A 14,895-nucleotide genomic window follows, 5' to 3' on the forward strand; every position below is an offset into this window, starting at 1 on the left:
TATAACTGAAAGAACCAAAGGACTGTGAGATTAAGTGACTGTGTTTGTGATCCCACAGCTTGCAGATGGTAGAGCTGAAATTCAAACCTAACAAGTCCAGCTTCTGAGTCCCTGCTCTAGATCACGAGCAGTAAGAAGACAAAACTCTGGTAGAGGATGGCCTTCTATCTAGACCAAGGGAACAGTATACACAGAATAATGAAAACTTCAGGGAATGTGGGGATTGTGCAAGAACAGGGGGTTTATTTGCTGGATTTATCATATAGGAAATGAGCAGTTGTTGGAAGGTTTTAAGCAGGGCAATAATATGATAACAACTGTATTTTTAAATAGTCTCTCTGACAGTGAAATGGAGGATGGGTTGGAATAGATGGAAACTGGATGCATGGGTTACTCTGAGAAAGCATCTGCATTATCCAAAGGAGTTGATGAGGGCTGAGCCAGCAGGAATGTTAATGATGGAAAAAGATGGAGCTAAATGCTGCAAAACAAAACGGAAACTTTTGTATTTCAAAGGTGTCAACAGTATGCTGGAGGGAAGTGAGATAATGGTCTTCCTGTTAATGAAATAGAACTCATTAAAGTCTTCAAAAAGAGTCAAAGGTAAAGTCTAGTTAGGTGAACATTATGCAACTTTTCAGACAAGAGTAAATATATAAATATTATTTTACTACCAATATTTAATGTTTCCATATTGCAGAAATAAATAGATGTGAAGATTAAATCTTTTATTTTATAGGGTGGTTAAAAGACATGAGACATAAACTTATTTATACATAAGAGAAAATAAGAACTCTAAATAAAAGCTTATCATGATGACATTACCCATCACTTTTACTTTTAAAACCTTTCCCTGGGTAGCCACTCAAAAATAAGGACCAGCAAATTTTGTTACTAGAGTATCTTTTATACTTTGTATATTTAAGCTCTTTATTGGACAGATGTGTCATTCATTCATTTGAAGCGTTACTGCCTATAGGAAAAATCTGATTTTTCTTCTTAGCAATGAGTGGATCAGTTTCACTTGGAATATCTTTTTTTTTTAAGGACTTCAATTTTCACTTTATATTCTTTTTTTTTTTTAAGGTTTATGTATTTTTGAGAGAGAGAGAGAGAGAGAGAGCACAAGCAGGGGAGGGGCAGAGACAGAAAGGGAGACACAGAATCCAAAGCAGGTTCCAGGCTCTGAGCTGTCAGCACAGAGCCCGACACAGGGCTTGAACTCACGGACCAGGAGATCATGACCTGAGCAGAAGTCGGAGGCTCAACCAACTGAGCCACCGAGGTGCCCCTCAGTTGGAATTTCTAAGGACTAGTTTTAGTCAACATTTTCAAAGAATGATAAAGTTTAGAAATAAAGTCTTATTAAGATAACAAATATTAGCCTTTAAAATGGAACCAATTTGTTAATAATCAATCCACATTTGTGAACATTAGCACATATTAGTGAATAAATATGTTAAAGCAAAACGCTCTTTCAGATATAATCTATTTCCATCAACATGTTAAAGATTAGCAAAGTATAAAATATATTTTATAAATGACATGAAATGATTTCAAGAAGGAATTTCTATGTCACAGAATTTTTTATTGGAAAAGTGTCATAAAAGTATAATAGAAAATAAAATTTGATCCTTTGAAATAAGTGGAAAGATAAAAGGCAGCTTTTGAGTATTTACATGGATTAATGGATTATTTGGCAAATCTTCTGAAATGATAATCTCATTCCCATTATATCAGTGGATACTCACTTTATGAGCTATTTTTCTTTAGAACTGTATTTTGCGCAGAGTCCGTATATTTTCCTTTTTTCAGTGTGAGAAATAGAAGTTTGAGAGGATCAGATCCTGCTTCATGAGTCCATTTTGATCATGGGAATTGACTTAAACTTATGCATATATCAACAATTACAGATAGTAAATGAAAATTCTCTTATGTGAAATAAATACATTGTATAAAATAAAAATCTTCTTAATTTTTTTAAAAAAACAAAAAAGAATAAAAGTGTAAATCAGTTACATTTACATCTGTTATACTATTGAGTAGATATGAAGCTTTTGAAATGTACCATGATATTTTGTATTTTGGCTGTCACAATTCTCTTTGCATTTCTCTTGCCTTAATACTTTAATAGTATTCATAATAACTTAATTTTCATCATGTGTACCTGAAAACTTTGTATGTCATATATTTTTAAGAGTATCTTGCTTCTTTTTGGTTAGAATTTTCTATAAAGGGCAATATTTGAAAAAGTTACTTTGTTTCCTAAAGCTACTATCCTTCTTAATTATTTTCAAATTATGAGTAAAGTTGCATCTTTTTGAGTATATTTTGAGTTACTGTGGTAGAAACAAACTAGAAATTAAAGACTGAATACATTTCTATGACTCACATACAGTATAGTGTATTGTTTCAAATTTTATTTGAGTATATTTTAAATGTTCAACAGAATACCACTGTTCTCTCTGAAATGATCCCTTTTTTACTATGATTAAATTTAACACACTATTTTTTTAATAATCTTTAAAAAATGGTCTGCACTCCAGAATTAGTGAATTATAAAAGCTTCATATATTTTAGTTTGGTTAAAAAAATAAACACCTGTATTTAAATTTTCTGATAAAAATATAAGCAATACACCAGTTAGGGTTGAGATATACATAATATTTGAACTACTATTCTATATATATCAAAATACATATGTCTTATAAAACTTAGCTTTCTATGAAGTGAATCACTTAATGAAAATATTGCTTTGGATATAAATGCTTTGGCCCTCAGAGTAATCTAGTCTATAAATAAATGCTTCATTCCCCACCCACACCTACCCTTCCAAAAGAAAGCCTACCAGTAGTCATGCACAGTAATGAGCAATCTTAAATTAAAAACTGTTGTGCAATCAAAGCAAAGGAAGCTAATTTTTATAGTAAAGCAGTTTTAACCATCCAACACCTAAAAAGTTATCAACTGTGAATTAATAACCTTTAAATCATGGTCTTTAAGGTTGAATTAATTTTCTGAATGCTTTTAGGAGTGACATTATGCTACCACCAAAATATTTTAAATGACAAATATTTTACATTTCACAAATAGTACATGAACAGGTTTAATTACATGTATTTCCCTTTGTCTGGGAGCTAAAATGCTGTAGGGTCTTCCTGACCCAAAAGAAATGCCATAAATTGAGAAGGTTTATCTCAGAATGAGGATTAAAGTATTTAGAGACATAAATAGCCAATAACTGACTATAGCCTGAAAAAAAGGTATTTAAGTCACAATCAAAATACAGATTACTTGTGTAAAAATCTAGCCTGCTAAATAAACAATGATTTCATAATTATAGCAAGTAACATAAGTAAATAGAAAATCTTTCAATTAATAGAAATTAAGGGAATCATAAATCTAATGTGTAATTCTCAACACTCCCAATTGCTTTGCAAATATTCATCTGGATAACAGTATAACACCAACAAAAGACGCCTATAAAATGTGTGCTTTTTCCGCTTTATTTCAAATGCTGTGTAGCATAAGAACCTATACCTAGAGATAAATTTTTAGTCATAGTAAAGGAGTATAAAACATATTCCAAAGTGCTCAAGGAATTAATTGCCGTATTAGGTAATAAATACCCAGAGGAATGAGTTTAGTGATTTATGGCTTAAAGTGCTTGGGTCTCATCATCATTTTAGCCTCTTTGAAGGAGGACTTGTAGCCACCAGGGTGTGCCTCAGTTATACCAGGCCAGGTGCCCCAGAAAATCCCATTACGGACACCTCTATATTTTTGGTGATAATATTTGCCATTTAAGTTTGCAGAAAGACATGCATCAAACCACCAGCCTGAACTGTAATAGAGCCCACAGTTCCCAGAGGGATACCGATCATTGTCTCTATCTGGGGTGGTGAAATACTTCAGATCATGGTTGTAATGTTTACTGAAATGTAAGGCATCTCCAGCTGTGCCGTTATAATTACCGATGTGCAAACGGTATTTGAGAAACTCGTTGGCCACGTAAAATTGATCATACAAGGCATAGAGTTTGACACCATTAAAGTCTTCAAGATCAATTCTTAGAATCATTTCTTTACTTTTGGTCAAAAGATGAATTTTATCGTTCCCCAGCCAAAATTCTCTTCTGAGGTTCCCAAAGCCTACTTTGTAGTCTTGCCATGTTCTGGTGAAGTTGGTACTTCCATCGAGACGTGCCTGCAGCACTGTCCAGCCTCCCCCCATGGTCTCCATGTCACAATAAACTTCGAAGCTACTGTTTTTGGGATCCGGTGTGACTCTGTAGGTCTCACTGCTTCTTTTGCCTATTGTGTAGTAGTCAGAGCAATCTTTATATATTAGATGTTGAACTGAAGGGGGAAGAAGAGAAAGACATTGGATTTTGTTACTAAAAATGATGCACATGAAGAATTCTTTATATGTACAAAAGCAGTTTGATAATTTAGTCAGTGGTGTTCATGAAACCTTGCTCTGCAAAACTTACTTGAACCTGTTTAGCAAATGTTTATTAAAGCCTCAGAATAAGAACTTGGTGCTATAAAGCAGACAAGGCTCTCCAACATACTCTTGGTTGGTAATAATAGTAACAATGTTCACAAAAAACAACAACGAAGTCAATAAAATAGTTTTGGTAATTTAGTAATACTTAGTGAGTGCTACTTATGTGTTCTAGGCATTCTGCCAAAGACTTGATAACATTTTCACACTTAGTCTGCACGTTGACCTTATGATGTAGGTATTATTTCCAATCTGCAGGTGAGTATACTTAGTTAGGGTCAAAGAGAACCAGTGGCTTGGTCAACTTCACAGAAGCATTAAGTGGTAGAGCCAAGACATGTACTGAGATCTGGCTGGCTGTAAAGCTTCTTCTTGTAACTACTGCATTCCTTGGTCCTAAAGGTCAGATGCTTCCAACCCTTCTAGAACTGCATTCCATGTTTACAGAAGAAGCAGAGTTTCTATTTCCTTTCACCTAACGGGGCTGATATCCTCTTCTGCCAGAAAGTTTTATAGGATATGTTCCAAATTATGTATTAAAATTCTAATGTACAGACTTGATCATAAATTCATATTTATTTTACTTTCTTGACAACTAAATTAAGAAGCTCAAGTAAAAAAAGATTTTTTTCAATAATATACCAATATCCTTTTTTTAATGCTTCCACACATATGTTTGCAGTATTTCTCTTTCCAGTATTTTATTTAAATTCAAGTTAGTTAACGTATAGTGTAGTTTGGTTTCTGCAGAATTTAGTGAGTCATCGCTTACACACAACACCCAGTGCTCATCACAACATGTACCTCCTTAATGCCCAGCACTCATTTAGCCCATCTCCCCACCTCCCCTCCAGCAACCCTCAGTTTGTTCTCTGCAGTTAAGAGAGAACTTATGGTTTGCCTCCCTGTCTCTTTTTGCCTTATATTTTTCCTTCCCTTCCCCTATGTTCATCTGTTTGTTGCTTAAATTCTACATATAAGTGAGATCATATGGTATTTGTCTTTATTTGACTAACTTATTTCACTTAGCATCATACTCTCTATACCAACATTCTTATTCTGAATTTATTATCTGGAACGTATTTAGCCAGTGTTTCACATGTTTGGTTTCTAGAAAAGAACAACAGGTGGTTATGTTCAGGATGGTTCTGTAGGAATCAAATACAGGTATTTACTCTTAGATAATTTTTATAAGGATTTGGGCCAGATAAAGTAAGTTACTACTCAAATCAAAACAAAATCTGTTCATGTGTATTTAGAACTCAAAGTATTTCAACATTTCCCCTAAACTCTTAGTATAAAAATAGATGGTAGAATTTTGCTCATATCATTACAAGCTGCCATGCAGCAGCAAATCTAGTGTGCACCCAGGGATGTCACCTAAGATGTGAACTTCTGCCTTGCCATTCAGGGTATGTTCAGATACGGGCTGGCAGGAGTATTAGCAACAGTGGTTCTTGAAAGCCCCACCTTCAGATCCCTAGCAGATTCCTTGGGGATGGAGCACACATGAGGTGCTTGTTCCAAATGAATGTGATCTCCATCCAGGCACCATATCCCTTCAACCTTACATGCATGGTAAGTGGAGGTCCTAATGCAGAGATGGCTTTCCAAAGTGTAACAAGACCATCAGCAGCAGTGAATCAGGTGGAAAGCCAGCACTTGGAGGAACCAGTGCCACAGCTAGAAGTTTGTGGGCACAGTAGGTAATTAAGTTTGTGGTCTTCTGTCATGCCAAAACTCTCCCCTTAAAATGTTTTTGTGCCACTTAAAGCAAAAAGTTTTGCACACACATGAAGCCATATAGCTGCTTTTATTCCATTTATAAAATCTCCTGTTTTCACTAGATATTTGGGATTATGATTGGCAGATAAGTTAAAATCTTGCAAAGATTTCCTGTGGCCACATGAGAGGAGCAGTCAGCCAACCACAGGAAACTGACTTCCAATGAACAAAGCACAGCTGGAAATACTGCCTTATCTGTGTTGTCTTCAAACACTTCAATGAGGAGATAGATAAGTGAAATGCAGTAAAATATTAAGAAATAATCTCTCTCTACTTTGGTTTGTGTGTAGCTCTGGCATTAACAAACAAGATCTTTGAAATTGAAAGTGCTTTCTAATGGATACAGAATTATGATTTTTGTAATTAAGTCTTGTTTCTGTGGTCACATTTGCAAAGATATTAGTTTTTCCTGTACTACCTTGATGAATAAAAGGCTTAATTTCTTTCATCTGTCCTTTGTCTAACTTCTTTGCAAAAGTTAATGATTATAGATCCTGTCTAGCTATATAATATTCATGAACAGATGGTAAGAAGACATTATACATACCTGGACGTGACTGTATTTCTTCTTGATTGGGACACTTAGATGAACACTTGCCATCCAAACTATTGACTACAAATGTTAGATTTGCCACTTTGCTGTCAACATAATTTTCTATGTTGTTCATATTTACGAGGTTGAGCTTCTCCAGGCGACCCTGAAGCACATCGATCTCCTCCTTTGCATTCTTTAGGTCAGAGGACAGCTTGTTAACCTCACTCTCTAATTCTCGAACTCTGTTGTCATCGGCTTCTCCTAGCGCTCCTGGGCTAGGTAACAGCCGTCCATTTCTGCCCGGGTCTCGGCTGTCGTCAGCTTGCAGTTTGCAGTCTTGGCAAGATTTCTTGAGGCTATTTACCATTTCCTTGAGGTTCTGGACTTCCTTGAACACCTCCTCGATCCTGCCGAACTGCTTCGGGAGCTGAATGGTCAGTGGCGGCAGGCTCACCTGGTAGGGGCATTCGCTACCCTCCTCGCATTTCCCTCTGCTTTCTAGTCTCACCGGGCAGGCATCCTTGGCCATTTCATCTTTAACTTCCTCCGTTTCATTGTTCGCCACAACCAAAACGCCATAAGCCGCAAGGACAGCCGAGCTCAGCCCCCACCAGTTGGCTAGCTTCATCGTTGCTCGGCGGCGGCGGTGGCCCTCACCCCAGCAGGGACGCGTGCGGGCCGGCGCTGTTTTAATAGCCGCAGCTGCCTGCCTGAGTCAGGTTTTCTGTGTTCTCAGAAAAGGGCGGGAGCTCTTGCATCACCAGTTTCAGAATCACAGAGGAAGAGGAGACTGTCCTCTTTACACGCAGCTTGCCAAAACCTGTTATTTATTCTCAAAATAATACGCATCAGAATTACTGTGGTTGCCTGGGTGTACAGATTCCTCAAGTTTCACTTTTACCATTTAGTTTATGAAGCACCAGAAAAATCTTGGATTTCAAAATAATTATGCTTGAAATAAATTGTACTTAACGCCCCTGGAAAAACTAGCTTTTAAAGATAAAAAATATTAATGTGCTAGTTACCCAGACTGAAGAACAGAAAGTTTACAAAAATGGAAATGGTCTTTTTTTCCTTTGTAGAATGGGGTGAGTCATCGGGGATTCTGTATATTCTTCATGTTGGAGTTTCAGGTGAAATGCTAAGCACTTAAATTTTTTTTGTTAATATGGCAAAAAGTGCAGCTTTCAGACTCATGCCATGCACTTTTGTTTCATCTATTTGAAAAACAGAAGAAAACTGGTAGAAAGGGGTTACTTTCTATTCCTTTGGCTATAGCCTAGCTAGTAGAAATGTCTACATGACAAAAGGTACATCATTGCCTTTCATCAAAACCAGCAGCCTCCTGCTTTCCTTCACCACGTTTGTGATTATATTCTACAGTTGCCCACGTGTGAATCTTTGAACTTTTCTTGGCTCTGTTCAGATTCTCCCTCTGTCCCCGGCATCTCTGCCTCCTCTTCCCACTGACAACCATGCCTCTGTGCTCTCTTCCTCCCACGGTGGGTTCCTCCACCTGGTCTCTATGCCACTTGCTCTAGCACTGCCCTGCCCACTTGTCAGACTTATGCCTTTTCAGACTTTCCTTGGTTTAAACCTTTTATCAATTTTCAACCTTTTCTCCTCAGAGGCTGAGAGGCAGGAAGGAGGGAACAGTTTCAATGGGAGAAACCACCTCCTTTTTAGATGTTTTGCATATTGGCATCTCATATAAGGTTTCTTACTTTAAAAAGGATATTTTTTGCTTTAAAAATAATTTCAAAAATAACTGACATGGATAAAAATCTAGATTCTTTATTGTGTTTTAAGGTACTCTGTAATCTATCTCATAGTTATTTCCTTAATTTGATTTCCTGTGACTTTTCTATATATCCCCTTCATTCCAGCCAGATACCCTAGTCACCCTAACTCTTTATGTTCTCTAAGTGTGTCAGGCTCACTTTACACTTTGGCGATTGTGTTTATTCCTGAATACTTGGAAGACATGGATTCTAGCCCTGGATCTACCTGCTCTTGAATATACAGATCATTAACTTCACTGAGATTTGGTTCCTGTGCTGTGAAGGAGATATTTGGCTATTATTCCCTCATACAAGAATGATAGTTATAAAAACTTTGAGTGAAATGTTAAGGGAAAAGAATGCATTTAAGCATAACATTCTTTCCAGACAAATTTATCAAACATGTTTTATACACCTTATGCCTCATTTTTCCCCATCTTCTTCCAGGTTTTTAAAAAAATTAAGTTTGTTTTCTCTTCATTCCATTCAACATAGTCAAACCAATTTAGGCAAAATTTTTTAACCTTCTAAGAACATCTAATTAATCTCTTAATTTCATTTTTCTCTCCTCACCCGCTTTTAAGATCTGACACTCCCATGTTGTGAGGGGAGAAATAAATGAATGAATAGATAATTTTAAAAGAAAGAGAATAATGATAATATAGATAATATATAAAAATATTTTATAAATTAGAAATATATAGGAATAATATTTAGTTTAAGGTACATTATTTTTTATAAATGCCCTTATCTGGTTAGGGATACAATCGATATATTTAGCCAATTACTTATTAAGGATCTTCTATATATTCAGTGCTCTACTAGATTGTATATAAAATGCATGCCATGGCCTCATCCATTCAATCATTTATTCATTCATCCACCACCCACCCATTCATCCAACTATTCATTCATCCCTCCATCCATCCCTCCCTCCATCCCTTGCTCCATCCATTCATCCCTCCATCCATCCCTCCATCCTTCCCTCCATCCCTCCATCATATTAACTGAGCATCCTCTACATTCAAGACACCATTTGAGGCACTTAGACTATGCTAGTGATCAAATCAAACAAAAATTCCTTTTTCCTTCTTAGGCAGGGGTGTTGAGGAGCTTGTATTTTCTTCATGTTGGACTTTGAAGTAAATCATAAGCACTTTTAAAAGTTTCTGGGAGGCCTGAACGGCCCAGTTGGTTAAGCGTCCAACTCTTGATTTCTGCTCAGGTCATGATCTCATGCTTCGTAAGATCGAGCCCCACATTGGGCTCTGCACTGACAGCATGGAGCTTGCTTGAGATTGTCTCTCTCCCTCTCTCTCTACCCCTCCCCTGCTCACACACTTGCATGTTCTCTCTCTCTCTCTTTCTCTCAGAATAAATAAATAAACTTTCAAAAAAAAAAGTTTCTGAATCTAATAAAAGTGCAGCTTTCTGACTCTTGCAGTGGGCTTTTGTTTCATCTGTTTGAATTGGAGATTTGCTTTTCAAGCATCGCTGCTGATTCTTGGGCCCTGTGCCCCACCCCCACCCCAGCCGAGCGCCAGTGGCACATTCCACCTAAAAAGCTTGGACCTTCTGTGGGAACTGGCTCCTTCAGGACCTGTAAAAAAATTCCCCAAATAGAGGTACTGATTTATTGATCGGTTCTCATTGACACTGGCAGGTGATCCTCTGCGTTCTCAGTTTAAAACATCACTGGTCACTTACTGCAGGAAGACACTAGGTGACTACAACATGACAGAGGTTCAACCTGCCTAGTGAGTCTATAACCCATGGGGCCAGAGAGTATGTGCTACAATTATGCGAGAACGTTCACTAATACTATCTCGCTGCCTCCTCCCATCTCTTCAGTTACTAAGTGCACTTGCAGATGAGCAAAGAAAGGACTCAAAGCCTGTTTTATACTTTTTAAGAACCTGGAGCTTACTCCAAAGTTCATGTGTTTTCTCCTATGCCACACTGCCATGTAGGGGGAAAGGATAACACTGGGAGGTACATTAGTACCACGTCGTGGGAACCTGGTGCTTCATCACTGCTTAGATCAATGGGGAGCCACTGAAGGTTTCTGAGCAATGGAATACTGTAATGAGTTAAGTACTTTAGAGAAATTAATCTATCAGTGAAATACTCGATGCACTGGAAAGGGAAAGTTTAGGCAAGGAGAGCAGTTTAGAGGCCATTTTTATAGTTCAAGCCATTGTTTCCCAAAGTGTGTTTTCTGGAACGTGAATAACTAGATGTTGATGAATGTAATATGAAAATAGAGCCCCAGGACAAGCGGTTCTGAGAAATATCAGTCATACACTAAAGTGTATTATGGCTGGTCAAGAGAAAAGTGATGTATGCTGCATTTGTCAAATGTTAGTTAACAGTAGGAACCTTACCCCCCACCCCAGGTCCATTCTTAGGAATGAATCTTCTACTAGAAACCAGTAGGAAATGGGAGTTCTAGATGAGAGGTATTAGTGTGATGGCAGGAGGGGTGGTCAAGGCATTGCAGACATTATTTCCAAGCAGTGATAGAAGCCATGAGAGCTTATAACTGATCAGAAGTGGGGGGGAGAAGGAGAACTATGAAATACAACTCTGGTTGAAGTTAAGTAATGTGGCAATAACAACTGGAAGGGAGCAGTAGATTGGGGAGAGTGTAGAAGTATTACTTCTGTTTGGAATACATTGACAAGCCATTAATTAGAGACATCTACCAAACAGTTGGACATCTAGGTATGAAATCATCACAGAATAAATGTGGGTATCAGTTTGAAAACCACAGATACCGAAAGGATGGTCAAAGAAACAGGACAGGAACCAGAAGAGTGTGGTGTCGTGAAGACCAGGAGAGAGGCTTTCAAGAAGGCAGCTAGCTATCAGATAATCAAAAGCTTGAAAAACTTTTGTCCAATCCTATGGAATTCCCACCATCTGACCTTGACCTTTTGCCTCCTCCCTTTTGCTGGAAAGTCTTCCTGGATTTTCTCATGCCCAGTCTGCCCTGACTCGAATATCACCTCTCATTCTCCACAGCAGCATCAGAATCTTCCCTCCAACCCCACATCTGTCCTCAACCCAGAACTGACAGATGATGCCCATTTAGAGATTTGTTTTTCAAATCTAAACAAATTATTTAGCACCGACATATGGTGGGGTTTCTATTCAGACTTCTTTAGTGTTGTCTTATTCAAAGTATATTCAAGGGAGGATCTGCATTTACTGTATTTGGATCAGATTTCAAAAGTAAATTTCCATTTCCTATAATACGGTTTTTTTTAAGGGAACACTTTGATTCTATTTGTACCAAAGGAATATAATGACAATCATTATTTATAGCATTGAGATATTTTCACTGATACTACATGTGTTAACATATTTGTAGTTTCTTATGTATTAAATTCAAGAGCCTTTGATTATTCTTTAGGGAATACATGTTTTTATGATAAGAAATGTTTAAACATTCACTTTTGAAAGTACTTGATTTGAAATGTCAACAGTAAATAATGTTTATTTTAATATTCTTTTGGGGTCTTAGTCCTTGTTCATTATAAATTTCACAGAACTTTAAAACAAAGCCCTGATTTCAGCAACCCATAGAGAGATCAAGAATTGCCTGATTTTGGTTAAAACTAGAATAAGAGTTGATCGTTTCTTTGGTCTGTCTTGCAAGTACCTCACTAGCATAGATGCAGCCTAGAAATCCCTCTAGTATGGACCTACCATGAAAGATCCATTATGTGAGTTCTTAAGGGTTCTGGTTCAAAAGAAATATAGGGCATAAACAAACAAGGGTCCACTCTTTATAAGACTACAGAATATATACAGTTATCTGATGTGCTAATGGCCCAGATCTTCAGTGGGGTATTCAGGGCTCCTCGGGCTAGAATTTTATGAAACTATAATATTCCATGGAAGTTTTGAGATATCCATCAGTTGTCATCTATCAACAGTATCTCTTTTTACCATATACCACCCACCAAGCCAGGGATCATAAAGGATTGAAGAGATCCATGGGGCATGACATCTAATTTTGCTGTCATCTAATTTCCAGACACTTAGGAAACTTCATATAACCAATGTTGGAGAAACAAAATGTATTTATTTTTATTTCTATATTGAAAATACATCTTGTTTCTTTTCATATTCCTGAAACAAAACAAACAATAAAAGCATGGTAAAGAAATCATGAAAATCAAATTATGTCTCCCTCCTCCCCCAGTTGTGGCTTTCTGCATCTTCTCTTTGTCTCCCATTATTTCTGGTAGTTATGTCCTACAAAGTCACTGTTCCCAGGGGACATACTAGGTTAGGTTTCTGTGAACCTCTAGTCATGGTACTTTTGTCAAGCCATCAATACGTAACCTTTATTTAAACATGTTTCTGTTTAAAAACATCTTCTTTCATATTGTTGATTCATTAACATGGAACTCATGACCAACAGAACTATAATTCACACCTGAAGGAATCTTATCTAACACATGTATTTTCTCCGTAAGACATATCACAACCTTCTTGTACTTAAGAACACTAGGCGCACTTGAGCACTACGCTTAGGAGCACAAAAGTGTGAAAAAACATGACACTTAGGGGTGGGTGCCTGGGTGGCTCACTTAAGCATCCAACTTCGGCTCAGGTCATGATCTCGCCATCTGAGAGTTCGAGCCCCACATCGGGCTCTGGGCTGACAGCTCAGAGCCTGGAGCCTGCTTTGGATTCTGTGTGTGTGCACGTGTGTGTGTGTGTGTGTGTGTGTGTGTGTGTCTCAAAAAATAAACATTAAAAAAAATTAAAAAACGAAAACAAGAGGGGCGCCTGGGTGGCGCAGTCGGTTAAGCGTCCGACTTCAGCCAGGTCACGATCTCGCGGTCCGTGAGTTCGAGCCCCGCGTCGGGCTCTGGGCTGATGGCTCAGAGCCTGGAGCCTGTTTCCGATTCTGTGTCTCCCTCTCTCTCTGCCCCTCCCCCCTTCATGCTCTGTCTCTCTCTGTCCCAAAAATAAATAAACGTTGAAAAAAAAATTAAAAAAAAAAAAACAACAAAAAACGAAAACAAGAAACAAAACAAAAGGTGACACTTAGACCACCGAAAGGATTCTGTTTACACCATGAGAGCTGAAGCAAGACAGCAGAGCTTCACCATTCTAGGGATGTCTGCAAATGATCCCCAAAAGCCACATGTATTATCTGGGGGTTACAAACAAATTTTAATGAGTAGGTGAATTTGCAAATACACTATCCACGAACAATGAGGACTGACTGTATACTGCTACAAAATCCAGAGCTTTAAATCCTTGGAAATGTCTGTACATTCATTCTAAGCTAAGAAGGTTAATTTGGTATTACCTGTTTCAGGTATTACCTTGCTTCCCTTGGGTTATTGTTTTTTGTCTTTATTTGGCATTTAAAAATAATATTTAAATTTTTATATAACATATTACATGTATAAACATACATCACATGTATGTGTTGTGTTTTATATATATATATCATGTTATTAGATAATGTATATAAGTTGAATCATAAAATTTAGTTTAAAGATTTATTTTATTTAGTTTTTAATGTTTTTATTTGTTTTTGAGAGAGAGAGACACCACAAACAGAGGAGGGGCAGAGAGAGACAGAGACACAGAATTCGAAGCAGGCTCCAGGTTCTGAGCTGTCAGCACAGAGCCTGATGTGGGGCACGAACTCATGAGTTGCAAGATTGTGACCTGAGCTCAAGACAGATGCTTAACTGGCTAAGCCACCTAGGCGCCCCAAGGATTTAGTTTAATGTTTTAGTTCATTCATCAGAATAGTGTGCATCTTAAATAATTAAATCATTATGGGAAAATGAAGATATTAAACTAAATCCACACTAACTGAATAATTTCATGCTGAATACATGTCTTTTAAATGTCTACCTTTACTCTGAGACTCATTTTTGAAAGAACTCAAGTTTATCTGATGAAATATATGAAAACGCATGAACTCTCTCAATAAAGGTTAACTTAAAGGTGTCTTGTATGGTGCTGGTAAGTAAAGAAAATTTATGAAATGGATTAAAGGTTGTATATAGTACATATTGAAACACTGACAGTTCATCCAAGTCCTTTGGGAATCTTTTTATGCATTTACAATATAGCATTCTAAGGTACAGCATTATGTTATTTAGTTTATTTCTTTTTCTGCTTCTAGTTTGATAATATCTGTGATTTGAGTCATTTCCTGTTCTTTTCAGTGAAAATCTTTCAGGGTAGAAGAAACTACTTCTAGATCATTATCAACAGATGTAAAATTGCTTGTCCCTTATTTTGTTT

General features: G+C 37.2%; 2 protein-coding genes across 2 annotated transcripts in view; one reads left to right on the plus strand and one right to left on the minus strand.

Moving 5' to 3' along the window:
• Positions 1-14,895, plus strand: part of CCDC146 (coiled-coil domain containing 146) — a 116,916-nt gene that overhangs the window by 33,977 nt on the left and 68,044 nt on the right. The window lies entirely within an intron of this gene.
• On the minus strand, positions 1,568-7,521 carry FGL2 (fibrinogen like 2). Its single transcript, XM_047094769.1, has 2 exons — positions 6,839-7,521; positions 1,568-4,358 (listed from the first exon to the last, which is right to left on the minus strand). The coding sequence occupies exons 1-2, from the start codon at positions 7,452-7,454 to the stop codon at positions 3,652-3,654; spliced, it is 1,323 nt and encodes a 440-aa protein (XP_046950725.1). The 5' UTR covers positions 7,455-7,521; the 3' UTR covers positions 1,568-3,651.

This window comes from Lynx rufus, unplaced genomic scaffold, assembly GCF_022079265.1.
Source record: "Lynx rufus isolate CCGP_SWC_20201006 ecotype Redwood Valley unplaced genomic scaffold, mLynRuf1.p SCAF_4, whole genome shotgun sequence".
NCBI classification, from domain to species: domain Eukaryota; kingdom Metazoa; phylum Chordata; class Mammalia; order Carnivora; family Felidae; genus Lynx; species Lynx rufus.